General features: G+C 40.2%; 1 protein-coding gene across 1 annotated transcript in view; it reads right to left on the bottom strand.

The window, feature by feature from the left end:
* The window catches only part of Ryr2 (ryanodine receptor 2), a 566,557-nt gene that overhangs the window by 48,084 nt on the left and 499,657 nt on the right, over nucleotides 1-18,816 (bottom strand). Inside the window, exons 83-88 of the mRNA XM_076939363.1 lie at nucleotides 17,854-17,933; nucleotides 15,931-16,007; nucleotides 15,071-15,144; nucleotides 5,049-5,129; nucleotides 3,518-3,606; nucleotides 1,742-1,870 (exon numbers count right to left, since the gene is read on the bottom strand). Of these exons, the coding sequence (XP_076795478.1) occupies nucleotides 1,742-1,870; nucleotides 3,518-3,606; nucleotides 5,049-5,129; nucleotides 15,071-15,144; nucleotides 15,931-16,007; nucleotides 17,854-17,933 (530 nt within the window). The remainder of the gene's footprint in view (nucleotides 1-1,741; nucleotides 1,871-3,517; nucleotides 3,607-5,048; nucleotides 5,130-15,070; nucleotides 15,145-15,930; nucleotides 16,008-17,853; nucleotides 17,934-18,816) is intronic.

Raw genomic sequence — 18,816 nt, 5'->3', positions numbered from 1 at the left:
GCTCGGTGCGGGTATCGGGAGAACAGACGGCAAGGTCACAGGTGAACAGCAGAAAATCAACTTGGCCTTTGTTTAGCAACAATTTCCTTCAGGACATATTTAAGGTTCTAATTCACAATAAGAGTTTTGCATCACCCTGGGCTAACTAGGACTTACATGGACAGTCCTGATAAGACAACTGTGGCCAGGCTAAGGCTGAACACCCACTATTCCCTTACCAAATGAAAACTGCAGCAATCCATGATTTTAGACTAAAACCGGTTGAGAATCAAAATTGAGCCATTCATGATGAGGTTCCAAGTTACAAAGTCAAAAGCCAAGCTGTTAATCTGACCTTCAAATCAGCAAGAAAGAAAAGGACTTTAACTCCAAGATCTTGTTCCGTTGGGAAGACAATGAATGTGCTTCCTTAACACGACCCTGACACAAAAATCAAACCTCAGTCTGACCCTTTGTCCTGCTGTTCATCAGTTACTCTTTGTAGAGCATTTTGACTTCCTGGCCCTGAAGACAGAGAGAGTGACCAGCCTGCAATCTTCAGCTTCTTTGGCTCTCTCTTCCATCTTATTGATGGACTCCTTCTATTTTAGCAAATGAAGTGCTGCCCGGTTTAAGAATTGAGAAATAATGCTAATAATGACAGGAAATAGCATTATGCAATTCCACCCATGTACATCCCTTAAAGCTAAAAGGAATGTAGTGTACATTCAAGAACCTGCTGGCTCTTAAACTGCTTGTTTCTGGGAGCTGTTAGCAAATCTAAACACAGGTTCTTAGATGCTACCTTTTAACTATTCCTATGCAACTCCAGCCTCACTGTCTCTGGAATACTATAAACTGTATGTTAACAACCCAGGTCCTCTTCTCTTTCCTTTCCCTTGTATTTACTGAGTGTTCAGCAGTTGTTTCAGACCCTAGAAATGCAGCAGGGCTCAAACCACTCCTCAGGAGCCTCTCTAATGACCGTACTTTCACTGCGTCTCATTGCATGCCTCAGCCTCATATTTAGTGGTAAAAAGAAGGCAAAGAATGAACCGAAGGGCTGGGGAGATAGGTAAGAGGCTAAAAGTGTTTGCTGCTGTTCCAGTGGGCCTGGGTTCAGTTCCCAGCACCCACATGGCAGCTCACAATTGCCTGAAACTCCAGCTCCAGGATATGTGACATTCTCTTCTGGCTTCCCTGGGCACCCATACATACAAAAAATAAATACATGAATCAAAAGTGTGTATATATATATATATATATATGCACATATATATTATATAATATTTTATTATATATATAATTTTATTTTATTATATATAAATTTTAATTATATATATAATTATTAATAATTCAATAGGAATGTGGAGTATATTTTAGGTACAATACATTTTCTATGGATTTAATGATAACTGGTTAAATTGTATCTCTATCTATCTATCTATCTATCTATCATCTATCACCTATCTACCTCCTTATACGTACTAGGGACAGAACCTAGAGCTAGGCATGTGTTTTACTACTGACTATATCTGTCCATTTTACTTTTTATTTTGAGATAGGACCTCACTATCTTGCCCAGGCTGCACATGTTAGAACTCACTCTGAAGCCTAGGCAGGCATTGGATTTGAGAGTTTTCTACCTCACATCTGGATTAGCTGGAATAACAAGTCTGTGCCGCTGGGCTCAGATCAGAAGAGTGTCTTTAAAACAGCTGTTTCTTTCTTTCTTTACATAGCAGTAATATTTGGTATTTACCTGGATATATTCCGTGAGCGTGTTGAACACCTGCTTCGCCACTTGGATGGCTTTGGAAAAGTTACGCTGGCCCTGTTCATCTATGATGTCCTTGCCAGAGTAGTACCAATAGAAATCACTAATGGACTCCTGGAAAACAGAGACCATGCTGTGGATGGGCATTAGCCAGTTCACACTGACCTGGCCAGGCTTGGTCGCCAGTACAGAGAGAGATCTTAAATACAGTGGCAAAAGAAAAGCTTCGAAGTAAACACCTGTTATCAGCAACCTCCCCAAGGGCACTGTGGGAAAATACCCATTACCTCCAGCAACACCCCTATCAAAATAACAAGCAGAGAACTTAGCTTTGAAAATTACTGTCTCGTGACCATGGATTTGATGAATAGAATAATTCAGGAAACTAATGTATTTGCCCACTGAGTGAATTTAGATATTTATTATGTGAGCCTAGCAAGTAGACAGGCCATGGAACAACATTTTGGAAGTTACAGATGTCTGTTCTCTTTTTTCTCCAAAGAAGCCATGAGTATTTTACCAAAGTGATTCTACAGTTAGAAGCTATGGAACTTCTGTAGCTAAGGACTGTGGCTGACCTGCTCATGATCACTGACAGCTGCAAACAGGCTCCTATGATATTGATATTCAAAGATATGTTCACAGCCACACATTTTAAAGAGGTCTTCATTGGCTAAACGAATAACATAATTTTGTTGAAGATATGGACTACATCTAAGTTTGCTGACGTAGTCTCAGAGCTTGTAAGTATGTTTTCAGAAGTGCCTTTAGATACATTTGCTTCATAGGGGGCTTTTCTCCCATTAAGGAAAAGAAGTACGAGAAGATAGAAGAAATGAAGTTAGGGGAGAGAGAGTGAGGCAAGGTTGAAGGGATGGAGGGAAGGAGAAAGAGAGAAAGGGGAGAGGCAAAAGAAGGGATAAAGTTGAATAAAAATAGAGCGGAAGAGAGGCAAAGAAGAGAGGAAACGAGAGGAGAGGAGAGGAGAGGAGAGGAGAGGAGAGGAGAGGAGAGGAGAGGAGAGGAGAGGAGAGGAGAGGAGAGGAGAGGAGAGGAGAGGAGAGGAGAGGAGAGACTAAACTGGCCACACTTTTTTTATTTTCAGAGGAAGATAGACCTGGCCTGGTGAAGTCGTGTTATAATCCCAGATGTTGATGGTGGGAACAGCCTAAGACAAAAATCACAAGTTTAAGGGCTTCCTGGTACAGTGAGATTTCAAGGCTTTGGGTTAGAATCCTGGTACCAGGGAGAATTGTTTTTTAAGCTATTAAGGAAAAAGCTGGAAGCTTGAATTTCTGTTTTTGATTGTTGGTTTAATACTGGGCCAGGCTCTTTCTTTTATAGGACAGTGAGAGAAATAAACCCTTTACAGAGCTGCTGTCATTGTACAGCCGCATCCCCTTAGCTCCAACCTCCAATCGGTTAAACATAATTATAGTGTCCGAAGCATTTTTTAAGAAACAAGGTGTTGGGCTAAATTTTAAATCAGTGAAAATACCAAGACAACAGTAAAACTCAGCTTGGGAATGTCAAAGTCACAGAGTGCTTCACAAAACAAATAAATCTAAAACACTATTGACCTCAGAAGAAGAGGTTACAAAAAGTACATGTTACAGAGAGAGGATAACGAGTGTCTAAGAATTGTGGGAAGGTTGTAATCACTTTAGCCAGAAATCTACACATATTAAAACCCACTTAGCACTTCTGCAGTTGGCCAGCTGACCCCAGTGTCACCCATGGCTGGCAGGTACAAGCACTTACCTGCACTCGAAGGAGGTAGTCCACGGTCGAGATGATGATATTGACTGTGGTGTTGTTGCCAGTCTGAGTTCTCAGGTAATTCTGAAAATCTACACAAAACCAAAATTCTTTTATTAAGAGCCCCCTCAGAAGTACAAAATAAGGTGTCCCTACAAGCCAATGATGCTGCCAAACAGTAACATTAGGGTGGCCAAAGGCAGCGTTTGTCCGATCTTTTGAACATGAAATCATTCACATCTCCTATAAACCTTCAGTTAACTTGTGGTAGAGAGCCTGCCTTGTATGTGTAAGACCCTGGGTTCAATTTCCAGCCACATAAATGAAAACCAAAATGAGTGACGATTTCCCCAAACCTATTCACAGGTCAGTGCTCAGCTCCAGATTAAGACATTGCTAGCATCATCTTATCCCACATTCTAGAGATCTGGATATATACATGACTAAAGACGTTGCCATCCTTGAGGACATAAAATGGAATTACTTATTCTGGAACATTGTGTTCTCAAGTTCTGCACAAAAATGTTTGGAAGACAAAGGCAACAGTGAGTGAGGTGTTCCTGTCTTTTTGGAACTGCAGACTGGCCCAGAGCTGGGTATAAAAACCAGGACTCGAAATACATCAAGCAACATATACAAATGTATGCCTGAGGTCAATAAAAATCAGGGGAAAAAAAAGATAGCCATCCACATTACTGTGAAGCTATCTAATTTATCATCAACAGCATCACCACCACCACCACATCCCTTGTTTTCACTAACATTGCAATAATAGGAAGATCAAGCAAATCCAGGAACATGGTGCATGCTTGTAATCTCAGAAATTGGGAGGCAGAGGCTGGAGGATGCTAGTGTACACATGCAGTTTAGGGCCAGTAATAGTGAGACTTTGTCTCAAAAAACTAGGAGGGGGAGAGGAAGGAGAAGTACAGGGAGCTGGGAAGGGAGTAAGAGTGGAAATGGGAGAGGAAGGAGAACAAGGGACTGAGGAGGGAGAGAGGGGTAGATAAGATGGATGGATGAATGGATGATGAATGGATGGATGGATGGATGGATGGATGCAGGGAAGGAGGAAGACATGAAGGGAAGGAGGGAGAGAAAGAGGAAGGGAGAGAGGGAGATAGGGAGGGAAGAAGTAAGGAAGGGACGAAAGTAGGGAGAGAGGGAGGGAGGGAGGGAGGGAGGGAGGGAGGGAAGGAGGAAGGGAGAGAGGCTGGGGGAGGGAGACAGAAAGGGAGGGAGAGAGGCAGGGAAGGAGAGAGGCAGGGAGGGAATGAAGGAGGGAGGGAGGGAGACTGGAAGGGAAGGAAGCAAAGAGGGAAGGAGGGGAGGATGAAAAACTATGCAAAGATTTTGAAAACATCAGTTCCATTTGTCAACTGCCTTGGTGCAGAGCACAGTGCCTGCAAAACAATGATCAAACATGCCCCACCAACGCAGAAGCTGAAGCCCAGCCTGAAGCCATGGGGTTCCACTGTCAGAGCAGAGAGCAGCACTTCCTAGCCATCATCAGCTGGGATCACATGTCACCCACCTGAGTTGTGTCCCTCACAAAGCAGTTGCAGGAATCGGAAGAGGTCACAGGTGAACTCATCATCCTGCAGCACCTTCTCTCCTGTGGGAAGGACAGAGGATGAACAGTGACCATCCCTGGGCGGGCGCCCTCCCGCTCACCCCCACCTCCACCACTCGCACATCCGGCTAGCAGCTTTAGGCACCCAGAACAGAATCAAGTCCCAGCCACAGGGCTTCTTCTATCTGAAGCTCCTAGGATCATGCGCTTGGCAGATAGATGTGCTTTTTCTTTATTAGAAAAGAACAGGTAAATCTTAAAACTCGGGTTTCTCTCTGTTAGAAGTAGCAGCATGGGTTGGCAACATTTTACAAATAACCCAAAGGTTGAACCTTCCTTCCCTGATACCCTGATTCCCTGACTGTGTCGTGAATAGTAATGAACGCTACATCTTTTATAAATATTTGACTCACTTTGCTCCCAAGGCATGACCACGTGGTTCATTGACAAAGCTAAACAAAACAGCACTGAGGGTTTCTTTTAATAAATAATAATTAAAAGATCGTTGTGAATATTGTCAACTGCTAGGAATCGTCAACCCACTTTAATTTTTTTATCGACTTATCAACTGATCCAAAATGTCAGTAGCTCAGGGTTCTCAAATAGAGATATGTCTAGTGGGGCAGTATTTTCAGAGAATGGGGAAGATTGTCCCTGTGAAACCCCACAGAAGACTTAGGGGCTCAGCTGACAGCTGATCACTAACAGATAAAGGTAGGAAGACAAGATGGCTGGCCCTTGGGCAGAAGCCATGTTGAATTAAAAAAAAAAAAAAACTACACATACGTTATGACTAATGCTTGAAGACTTAGGAAAGGGCTCAATCCCTTACCTATTTTGCAATTCACAATCCCAGTTTCCTTCTAGACACAAAAGCACAAGGAAAGAAACAAGCACGAAACAACATCATCACACAAATGAAAACTGATTGTTAAAGCAAAAAAAAAAATGTGCAACTGGAAAAATGTTAACGTTATGAACACCTTCTTAGGAATGTGTATTATTTAGAAAGAAAAACGACCAACAAAAAAAAAAAAGCTGCTTTGCCAGTGAATGGATGTACTAATGTAAATAAAATAATAACTGTACGGGCTGGGAAGAGTTTGGGTTGAGAAAGAACACTATGCAACCAATGTTCATGGGCTCGGCTAGATAGATGAATGATCGTGGAGACACGAGAGCTGATGGACTTACCAGTCCGGAGTCTGTGACTTTCAAAGTGAGAGGCTTCATATAATGGTAGGGGTAGGAAGCAAAACCATTTTGGTAACTAATGTAAACATTAAAAACGAATATATAATCATTGTACCTGTTTCCCTACTCACTCCCAAGAAATGATAAAATCGCCAAGCATACCATGTAATGATGCAGCAAATTCAAAGAGTAAGAGGAACCTCCACACATGGCTGATAAGTCCATTCCTCAACGCCTAGGCCCATGATAGGAGAACAGTTTAGGCTGATAGACAAGCTAAACTCTCCATTGATGATTCTAGGTATCATTTTTCATGAGCCATATAAATCAGAAGACTCTTCAAAATGATATTGAAATCAAACAATCATGAGTTCATTCAGATATATTGATTCTTTCCCTGTGAGCCCATTATTATTATTTTTTTATTTCAGAAAATGGAAAACAGCATAGTATGTATGTATGTGTGTATTTTTTTTTTCAGTGTTCAATGGCCTTGGGGAAACTGTTCAGAAAAATTAACTCTAAGGTAACAACACTGAGGTAGTCCATCTGTGTGCCTAGCAGGCAATAAATTATAATCAAACTTTTATTACTGTGACCATAGTGGTGATTTCCTGACTATAAGCTGAAACACGTACAAGGAACTTCATTTATTTATAAGCACACCACACACATCAGAAGAATGGGGAAGAGGGGAGAAGGAGGGGAGAGGATGGGTCAAGCCTCTGCTCACTCACTATCAGTGATACCAGGTATATCCCAGGATGCTCTGCTTCATGAACTCACTACTATTCAACTAAAATGCTGCCATTGCCCATGCTGCCAGTATGTAGTCTAGTAACAGAGACAGAAGACGGCTTTATGTCTGCAGATGGTGCACAATCAACAGGTCTGTTTTGTATTCTATGCAAAAGAAAGTCCCCTGTTGGATGCAAACTGATAGTAAGTAATGAAATGGAGGAGTCAGATGGAGTTGAAAGTGCTTTTACAGAGTTGGGATATTTATAATGGTCGGATAGGGGCTGATATGAATAAGATGAAGCACATTCCTCTGCTTAAGATGCCCAATACTCTCACACAGAGGGAACTGTTTAGATGCTGTGGCTTGTGAGGAGTTTGTTCTTTGCCTCTTAGTTATTTTCATCTATAAGATGAGGTCACCATGTAGCCTGCCAGCAGCTCTTCACCCTCTACAGTATGCTTAGAAATTATAAAGATGGGAGCAACGTGCCTGCCTGAGAGATGATTATTTTCCCATATTTAATTGTATTTATAGCTTATGAAAATCATCACTGTCATTGAAAGGAAGCTATATATTCACAGCATTTTAAATTTTCCTTGTGAAGAAACCACACAGACCTTGCTCATTTAAAGTCAGAACAAAACAGTGATGCTAATTTTATGTGACCTAATAAAGTTAACACATGTTATTCCTACAGTTGATTTACCTGGGTTCTACAACAAAGCTTATCTGTTTAAGTCCAATTAGACATCTTACTGGGGTGGAGATGTGTGTGTGTCTGTGTCTTTGTGTAGAACTAGGGATTATTCAGAATGACCATGACATCATTTGAAGTTCTTAGTCTCTTTCCCTGGCAAAGCTTAGTTCAATTGCTACTAATATTAATGTCTAATTAATTGGCAATACTTATTAATAGGTACACAAATTTTAGTGGCATACATGAGAATTCTATTTAGTATGCACATAAAAATAATTGAAAATGGATAGATCTCAAAGACTAGAGTCCCCATTGTTTACAGCATCCTGTTACATCAATATTTCTAATAATGAGTATCTACATCAAGGGAGGTTCCCAACAATCTCTCATTTAAATAAATCATGGAAATGCCTCCATGGTAATGGAGAAAATTTAATTCAAACTTATTTTTAGAGGACTTAGCTATCTTTATGTGATGTCAAAGCTGAAGAATAAGACTGAAAATACTGTTAAGTAGTTAGAAACTTGGGTATTCTACTGCATGGGTTTATTTCTAGTATCACCTTTTGAGAAGCTTCATCATAACTCCTATAGTTATTTTCCAATACAACTAGCAACTAACTTCTTAAAAGTAGATTCACAGTTCACATTTACTGACCATGAGTTTGTGCTAGAAATATTTCACTTGAGACTTATAATAATATAAATTAAGTTGGTATAATTTATTTTGCAATTCAAAAAAACAACTTGGAATGTAGGGCTCAACTAACACCATACAGTCATTTGCTGGTAAAAGATCTGAGTCCAGACACTGACAGTACACATCCAAATGTCTAGACCAGGTGCCTTTCTAGGTGAACAATACCCTGAACATGAATAACACCAAAGTCTGATGGAAGAGGCAGGAAGAGAACAGTATATTTCTAGATTTCATGGTCTTTCTGAATCCAGTGTGCCATCCCAGCTAGACTTTATAAAGTTAGCATTAGGAACTACTGAAATCTTTGACTAACAACCATCATATACACTGTACGTTTTTCACATTATGAACTTACATTTTAGATCCCAAGGAAAATATTTCCAAGATGTGGTTTGGGGGAAATGCAATGATTAGCTTTGACTGTCAATTTAACAGTCTGGAATAACCTAGAAGATGGATCTTTGGACATGCATATGAGGGGTTATTTGATTACGTTAAATGATATGGGAGACCATCCTGACTGTGTACAGGACTGTTCCTCAGTGAGGGAGTCTAGACTGTACCCATAAAGTAGAAAGAGTGAGCTGTGTATAACATTCATTGTGCTTCTTGACAAGGGCTTCAATGTAACCAGCAATTCACATTCCTGCTGTCTAGTTCCCCCACATGATAGACTGTGCCCTTGGCCTGTGAACCAAAACTGAAAGCCCTTTCTCCCTTAAGTTGCCCTGTCAGGATGTTTGATCCTGATAGGATCCAGAAAAGAAACTAATATAAGCAGTCACCTTGAATCTCCTACAATTTAAAAAAAAAAAAAAAAAAGGATAGCAGGGGGACTTTTGTCACTCAAGTGAAATAAAGTAGCCATATGCAAATTTCCCAACTTTGGGAGATTGCTTCTCTTAGGCCAGAATGTTTGCATCTCACTGGTCACTTTTCTCCCTGAAATTCCCACTGTTCTTATTTTTTATTCATCAGCATTCTGGCTGACGCCCCTCCTTTCAGACAGTTATCACCTTTATCCACAATGTTGCCTCAAAATCCAAACACATTAATCCAATGAGAATGCTTTCCAGATAAACATTTGTATTTCTTAATTGATGGAAAGAAAGTCTACTCTGAAGATGTCGCTACACTCTGTCATTATGCTGGCCTTTGTAATGCATAACCAACCACTGGCATCCAAACAAAATGGCACCAGATAACAGCTGAGGCCTACAGCAGAGATTTCCTCACCTTTCTGAAGCCCACCTGCATGACGTTTCCAACAATGTATTTACAATATTTTTATTTATGGCTTTCTTTGTTCTGTAACTATTAAAAAAAAATCAACAACAACAACTTGATTAAACTGCTACCACACTGGAGTATGGTATATATTTGGAGTGACCTTAATCTGTGTTCCCAGATCTTAGTTTCTTAAGGATGGATCAAGAATCAAGTCTCTCCTATTCTTTTTGAGACATGACTTGGGGTTTTTTTGTTTTGTTTTGTTTTGTTTCCCACTGATATTCAGTCTCTACAGTCTACACTAATCAAGTGATCTCTTCAATCTGACTAGTTTATTCACAATTCTTGCTCCTATTGTGCACACTAAACTTTCATTTGTTGTTCCTCTACAGGGAGTCCCTGGCTTCACAGACTCCTACTGCAGGCCAGATTTCACCCCTATTATGACAAGTCAAGACCCCAGCTGGAGGAAATTCCAGTAAGTCCACTCATACAGAGAGGCTGTTCTGAAATTGTTTGTTTGTGAATCTCCATATAATATAGAATTCTTGAAAATCACCCTCTCCCATGCCCAGGACCCTAGCCAGCACATTCCAGGTATTCAGATTCCACTAAGTGCTTCAAAAGTTTAAAAGGAAAGGTATTTGCTTCCATGAACCAACATCAAAGTCTTTCCTAAAAGTAAGGGGAAGAATAAAGTATATAGGACACCAAGAATCACTTGTGAGCGGAATTTGAAAAGAGAAAAAGCTAACACATGACAAAGCAATAAAAATATTTTATATAAGAACATAGGTAGTCAATCTTTCATGGTTAATAGAATCCTTTCTCCTTAATTAATTAAAAGTTAATCTTTGTTACTTCAACTTCATATGATTTGGCAGTCTCAACAAATATTAAAACTTTGGGCTAAATAATTTTTAATTGAGCTGAGATTGTAGAAGTGTATTTGCAGTTTAATGTTCAGTGGGTATTTATTTTTAATCAAGCAAATTCTATAGAATCAGATCAACTTCAAAGTTTTATCTTGCTTATGACCATCTATACAATGATCAAAACCAAAACACAATCTCTTCTGCTGTATTCCAGAAGAGTTTTTGAAATAAAAGCTATATGTTCAGGCTCCTGATGGTGAGGTTAAATGCTTCTGATAAAGAACAAGCTAAAATCCGAGGATGGGATGAAAATATTCATATATGCATTGTCTATTTCTTCATTTGTTTGTTTGTTTTTCCAAGACAGGGTCTCACTATGTAGTTCTGGCTGTCCTGGAACTCAGGATATAGAGCAGGGTTGCCTCAAACTCACAGAGATCCACCTGATCCAAGAGCTGAGATTAAAAGTGTGCACCACTATGTCCAGTAGGCAGAATGCCATTTGAAAGAACCTATATTATAAAAACACATAGAGAGGTAGAAAGGGCAATATTGAAGACACCACACCGCCACCAAATACAGTTGCTGAAGGCTTTCTGGGTTTTATTTTGGTTTGTTTCCTTTGTTTATTTGCTTGTTTGGTTGGTTGTTTGGTTGGTTTGGTTGATTGATTGTTTTAATTGGGAGCCAGAGGTCTCTGTCAGAATGGGAGACATTTAATAGAGAGCAGGAACAGCAGAGGAGGCAGGGACAGACAAGGCAGCAAGTGCAGTAAGAAAACAAGAATGCATAGCATTAGTCCAAAATCTTGATTTATAAACCTGAAACTAACCCATCTTTCCTAACGGCATTTTCCTGATTGGATTAGGGATAGCACCAATAACAGTAAAAATTTCAAAAGAGAGAAAAGAAAGAGAAAGAAAGGCAGGGAAAAAAAGAAGAAAAAAAGGAAGAAAGATTTTTTTGAAGCTTCCATAAGAAGTGGGAAAAAAAATAGCTCAGCTCATGGATTCACTAAAATAAAGCAGCATGCCCACATTTCCACCTTGGCCTTTGCAGCCCAGCTGTGTGATATCTACTAAGTCAGGTCACCTTCCTTTCTCATCTCTCTCCTTACCCATAACACCCTGCCTGTAGCTTCCCTTACTGGAGGAACTCAGGGCAGCAGAACCTTCACTCATGTGAGCTGGTGAATTTTGTAACTGTGGTCATATTATCTCCACCAGGAACAGGCATCACTCCATGAAAACAGCTGTGTTAGGCTGGGAAGATGAGAGTTGGCCATTGTTAGCCTAGTGCTGGGCCTGTGTGGTGTGAGTCTCCAATGGACCGTGGAGATTTTTCAGAAGGATGTCTGATTTTTTCCTTCTCTAGAGAGGTGTGAGCTTTTTTCCGCTTTTATAGAATATTAAACAAGCTAATGGGCTGAGCACAGGAATAATAGACACACCCCCAAAGTGAGTGACTACAAAACCTCTTAAAGTAGGGCTGGAGATGGGATAGTGCTTTCAAAGGTCGGGGATCAGTGGAATGTTCCAGTATGTCTCTTTGTTCAAAGAGCCTTGTTGACATACTAGGCTCCACTAAAAATAAGTAAATAATAAATACATAAATAGCTCCACCCCTGTTTTCTTCCTCGTTCCTGCATTGCCCTTCAGAACTTACAAACACTGTCTCTCTGAAGGCAAAAATGGTGGCACTGTTTTGAGTTGTTTTTTTTTTTAATCAAACCTCAAGGATGACAATTAGCTTTAATGCCAAAGGACTTTTTAAATCTGTGATATTTTTAAAGGAAGAGAAAACAACCCTGTAGACCTTCTGTTGGAAGGCTAGTGGCAGAGTACCCTTGGCTGGTCATAGGTCACTACTCCTGAGGTATGTAGATTGCCATGCACTTGATACAGTCATAAAGCCACAGTATGTTCATGATGGACACGCCACAGGGGGGTGGGCGCATACATCCTAGGACTCCTTCATTCACACAGTTGCAAACACTGGGCCCTTGAGGACCATTGTGTAAATGAAAGAAACACAAGAGAACAAATTAAAACAACATTATTTCAATCCTGTAGCTCCTTCATATCTTGTATATGAATAGTCCTTCAACTTCACAGAAATAAGACAAAAAGAAACAAAGTTTATAAATGTTAAACAAAGTAACAGGATGCAGGATAGTCATGAAGTAATCTAGTTACCAAAACAGACAATAAAAAGGAAAAGAAATGAACAGAACAGTCACTACCAAGTATGTACACACAGGTAATCCCAGACAAAAAGCAAATAACCAAACAGCCGCCTGGTTTTAATAGTTACCACGCTCATGAGTGATGACTGAGGGGAGGAAGGAGGTACATATGACAGTGGAGGAAAGAAAAGGAAATGGAGAAGAGAAAGAAGTTGAAAGTAGGCTTTTTGCTTACTATTTGTAATGAAATAGAAGAGTGATTCACCAATCCAGGTAATTTGTGTGTGATATAAAAAATAATTCAGAGACAAAACCCACCTCTTAATGAAAGATGTACATAATGCTCACACCCTAGTGGCCACTGTCATGGCCTCTCTGATTGGGAACTAAAACCCCACTCTTCTAATTCACATCTGGCTGACCCAGGAGGAAGCTCCCTGTGTGTCTATCTTCATTTTGTTGGAAATGATTGATTTTTTTTCTACTTCCTGTTCTGTTTGTGTATGGGGTGTGTGTGTGTGTGTGTGTGTGTGTGTGTGTTAGGTTTTCTCTCTCTCTCTTTTTTTTTTTTTTTTTTTTTTGGTTTTTTGAGACAGGGTTTCTCTGTAGTCCTGGCTGTCCTGGAACTCACTCTGTAGACCAGGCTGGCCTCGAACTCGGAAATCCGCCTGCCTCTGCCTCCCAAGTGCTGGGATTAAAGGTGTGCGCCACCACCGCCCGGCATATGTGTAAGGTTTTCATATGTGCATGGGTGCAAACACATGTGGAGGCCTGAGGTTGGTGCTGGGAATCATCTTCAACACCACTTCGACTTTATTGATTGAAGCAAGGTCTTACAATTGAACCCAGTGATCATCTACATGGCTTGTTTTGCTAGTTTGCTCTAGGGAACCCCTGTCTCTCCCTTTTGGGGTTAGGATTCCAGGTGTGCCACCATGTTCACTCAGCATTTGTGTGAGTTCTGGGTATTAAACTCTGGTCCTGACACTTGGGAGGTAAGCACTTTAACCAATGAGCCTTCCCCAGAGTACTGGGGTGGATAAAACAGAGAATGAAGTTGATGAACTAGATTTTGTTCAGGGGCTGAGACATTCTATAAGTGCAGGGGGAACTAAATTAACTTCAAATTCTGACCTGGGGAGCGAACTTTGGATAGAAAATTCATTTATGCTTTGGTATTGTACAATTGAAAAACACCCAGGACTCTGAGATGCTAGAGGCAAGTAGGCCTTGAGTTTTCTAATGTCCCTTTGTTCTCCTACAGGGGTGCTGGGGCAAGAAAGTATCAGAAGTTTTAGAATGGTGCTCGTAATCTTCTTGGCAGGAAGAAACTAGATTACAGGACCAGATGGTTTGAAGGTGATGGCTGGATCTACACATTAAATAACATACAAGCCATGTAGGCCTTGCAGGGTCACGATATGTCCCAGAGACAAATGGCAGGGAATAGTAAGGAGTGGTTATTTTTCTTATTGGTGAGAACAAAAATACACAGACATATAAAAATATATTAGCTTACTCAACGATGTTTCAGGATGGCTGTAGAAAGCTACCAAAAACAGGTAGAACCACCGTTTGCTTGTTTTAGATAAAATTAATCCAGGAAAAGATGCAATGTTCCAAAACTAACCCACTGCCACTGGGCCAAGTCTAAGTGAGATCAAGAAGATACAGCAGAAAGTAGGCAGGGTTCCACAGACACTTTAAACAGCTTTTAAAAAATCAGACATAAATGAAAATAAAAAGAAATTGAAACAAAAAATTTGAAGATAATTGTTCTTAATAAATATTCATAAAGTGAATGAGGTACCACCGATGGTTCAGGGCAATCTTTCTATTGATAAAAATATTTGATGAGTATTGGCATATATCCTGGGGCGTGTCTGAATAAAGCAACTACAATTATTCAAATGTAAAAACAACTCTTTTTCTTTTTTAATCAAACAAGATCTGGACTTGAAGAGATGAGAGAAGGGGTAAATGTGGGGGGAGAAGAGATTGAAGGAGACGAATGGACGGGTGATTATCCTAAGGAGGGAGAAAGTGAGCCTGCAGCAGTTTAGACCAGAGAATGTGAAGTATTATCTCTTCTCTCGGGCATTTTTATTTTGTTGATAATTCGACAACAAGCATCTCTATCTCTTTTTAGTCTTTTATCTCTTTGTGACTGACTTAGGTGAAAGGGCATGGAGTGTAGTGTCTGCATTGATGTAGAATATGTTTTAGAGGGATGGTCCACGTGGATTTTCAAATGCGCTCTTAAGCATGCTATCTATCTCCCTGCTTAGAAATGTTCTTGTAAATGAGTCCATCTGGGGGAGAGTGGAGACAGGGGCCCTGTCCACTGAAGTGATCATTACCTGATCCTTCCTCAGTCACCATCCCAAGTCCTTCTGCTTTGTTTTGCCTCTCAAAGGCATTCAGGTCCAGGACACTACAATAAAAAGGAAGAAGACATGCACACGGTGAATAGGTCATTTTCTGTGTTCAGGACAGCAAACGCCTACATAACAAAATGGCCTCAGATGGGCATTCCATAGTAACATATGCTGAGAGCATTTTCTAATCCTCTGCAGTCCATACTCATCCCAAGAGGCAGACCAACCAGTCTTTCCACAGAGTCCATAGTGAATCATCTATTAGAAAGTCAGTACAAGGATCATAGATTTCAGCTCAGAGAGAACATTAGTGTTAACAGATGTGCAGAAATACAAAGGTTGTGTTTCTGCAATTGGAACTGGTTTCGTTAAGCTTGTATCAGGCTTGTCAGTCAAATGCTCTCTGAACATTTCTAAATAATGTAAAAAATAGAAAATGACAATTACAGTGAGATAATTAAAGATTACCATGAAAAATAAGAAATGCCCTCATAGAAAATGGCCCTCACAATTCCCAAATTATACTCAATAGAATTTTTCTGTTTTCCTTTGACTTAAAACAAACTAAAACTCTTAAGGCTTATTTTCAAGTATGGAGAATGTATTTTATTCTCAAAGCTCCCTATTGAAGCACGCAGCACAGACTCTAAAAATACCTACTAACGTGGTACTTAAGACATTACTAACCCTCTCAAATCCAGACAGGCAAGAATGAACCACCTGCCCATCTCAAAGTCTTTGTTCATCAACAATTCTGGTTTGACTTATGACTGTCTGCAATGCCAAACAAATACTTTGGATTGTAGCCACTGGGTAAAGCAGGAGCAACCACACATCCTCACCTGCAGGACTGCATGAGCCCTGCCAGGCTCTGGAAGAAGCCTACATCCTTTTTCTCCTTCAGGTAATCCAGCATCTTCTACAGAAACAGAGAAGCCACACAGCTGCTGAGCACAAACATATTGTTAGCTTTCTAAGTAAAGAAACATGCAGAGACTCATAACTGGTCCAAGTCCTGAGAGTATGTGACTTTTGGACAGTCAGGCTTCAGTGAGACATCTATCTCTGTCATCCCATCAGGGACCATCACAGATGAGGGCACGGAGACGTCAAGGGCTGTGGGAAAGGGTAGAAGATTGTGGAGCACCATCTCCTGGCTATGTGGTGTTGTACTCTAGTTCTCAGTGGCTGTGATTACTCAAACAAACCCTGCCCTGCACAAAATTGGGATGATCAACATTGCATCATGGAGGAGGTTAGAGACCGACAAAGCCCATCCTTCTATAAGGATCTTTAGGTACTTAATGATGGCTGGAGGAGGAAGAATCATTTTCTTCAGTGGTGCAGCTACTGGCAAGTTGCCTGTGCTCCTTTGAGTAATTAAGACCTAATTAAGTTCATGGGCCATCAAAAGAGAAAGATAGAAACACAGAGGGGAAACTAGTTGGGAAGAGGAAGGGGAACGGGGGGATGGAGGGGGATGAGAGAGGGTAACGGTAACTGAAGATGATCAAAATATACTTACTGTATATACATATCTATGTGTCATAATGAAACCCACCATTATGTAGAAATAATATGCACTAATAAAGCTTATATAAATGATCAAATTATGTTTTCTATTCTCAAACAAAAAAAGTCCATGCACACAAATATTTGTGTGGCTATTTTTTGCCATGAAAGAACGATAACAATTTAGAGTGAGACTGGTACACACTGGCAGGTGGGGCTGTAACCGAACAAGAACAACCATGGACATTGTGTTGGGAGAATGATACTGGGAATTCTTTCCTGCCTCTGCGTAAGTATTTAGACATTCAGATGTCTACCCCATGTAAGCTTTCATGTGGATATTGCACAGGTTTCCAGAACAACATTGGTTCTGTGAGCAGCATCAGCAAGGGAGAGCTGGGGTGGACTGTGCTGATATGGTAGAGCCTCAGTTTTTACCATCTCGGTCTTAGCATCTGAAGTAGAGCAGGAACCATTGGCCAGTTCTTCAACTCTTCTTCATTCTCAGAGGGGTGTTCGGAGTCCAGGATTAATACGTTGGTTAATCATGAATTCACAATGTGCTAAAGCAATGCCCAGGTCTATCTTGTCATTGGATTGTTACAGAGTATCACAAAACTATGTCTGCAGAGTTTCTGATAAAAAGTACAGGTTGGGTTTTTCAACTTTATGATGTGCAATATGGATACAACTTCCATAGAATGCATACATTGAATTTGAGATTTTTATTCTTTCTTGTGATGTTCCATGTTCAGTATGATGTTCTCATACAAAGCTAGGGGGCACCAAAGAACTATCATTCTGCCTACAGGGGACTGGGACCAGAGGGCAAATAGCTCAGCCTCTAACCACACACTGGGTTGTGGGGCCATGTCATTCCATAGGACAAGGGTAGTAAATAATGCCATTTCAATGTGTGATAAATTTATCAAACAAAAATCCCACTTCTAAGTGGGAACATCTTGTATATAAGAGATAGCAGAAGCACACTCAAGGGCTTGGGGGAAGGTACTGCTTGGCTACATAAAAGTAAAGAGGTCTGTGTGGAGGAAAGGAAGACCATAGAGGGAAGGGGAGAGGGAAGGGACTGGAGGGGCTGCTGGGAAGGCAAACACTATTATATAACATGAAGTCTTTGGAAAAGAAAAGTGTCATTATGAAACTTCACACTTCATAAGAGAAATATGTGGTAATGAAGTTTATAAGGCAAATAGAAAATTGTATTACGTGGCTTCCTCAATGATGTAAGTTACCTGCTGCACCGTGGAGTTCCCACCATTTAAAATAGCAATGCCCAACTTCAAAGTAGCAGCCACCATTGGTCCAGTTTCACCTTCAAAATACAGAAACAGTAGAATTACTATCATCCCTCTCATGATGCTAACTTACATTACCTCAAAAAAAACAAACAACGAAAACCCATGTTTTAAGTCCTTATTGCCCCACATAAATCTCCGCTGTGGAATGGGAGCTGACTGATGTGTGAACTAGGAAGCATAAACACAGCCACACCACGGCAACCTTACACTGCCAACATGCTTACTATATTCTGCATAATGTACTCGAGAAAATACAAAAAGAAATGGGAAGGAAACGTGATTCTGAGATATTGAGACCTGAAAGTGCTAATGACTAAAGCTTTCTATCTGTTCTAAGATATCATTTGAGTAAGTATGGGCTACCTAAGGCACCCTTGAAGGAAAATGTCCTGTCCCCATCCAAAAGTGTGACTTTAATTTTTGGCATGTCATTCATCACTTTTAATATATGTGTGTACTGTTTTTATGCATATTTTCAGTTTTAAGCTAGTAGAATAATGACAAAACATAGTTGTCCATCATTGGTTGTATTTTGTTTTTATATGTTTTACTTAGGGCAAGAGGGTTTAATAGCAGATATATTACTTTTTTAAACAGCGCTACTTTTCCATTTGTTTTCATTACCTTTCCCACTTGAGTCCAAGTAACATTGAAAATGTTGTACTCATGTCTAAACCACATAAAATTCCTCCTCATTATTTAGCCTCCAGCCTTTCTTGCTCCCTTTTCTACATGATACACTGTGCTCGCTTGTACATAGGATCATATGTAATATATAAAATATAATACATAATCTATAAAATTGGCTAGATACTGTATATAAAAAAAAGGATGTAAGAATTTTTTTCTGAGATGTTGTGACCTTACTTAATGCTAGACATTCCAAGCCTACCCAGT

Source organism: Arvicanthis niloticus, chromosome 8, assembly GCF_011762505.2.
Source record: "Arvicanthis niloticus isolate mArvNil1 chromosome 8, mArvNil1.pat.X, whole genome shotgun sequence".
Classification (NCBI taxonomy): Eukaryota; Metazoa; Chordata; class Mammalia; order Rodentia; family Muridae; genus Arvicanthis; species Arvicanthis niloticus.
This window is presented reverse-complemented; position numbering and strand designations above follow the sequence as displayed.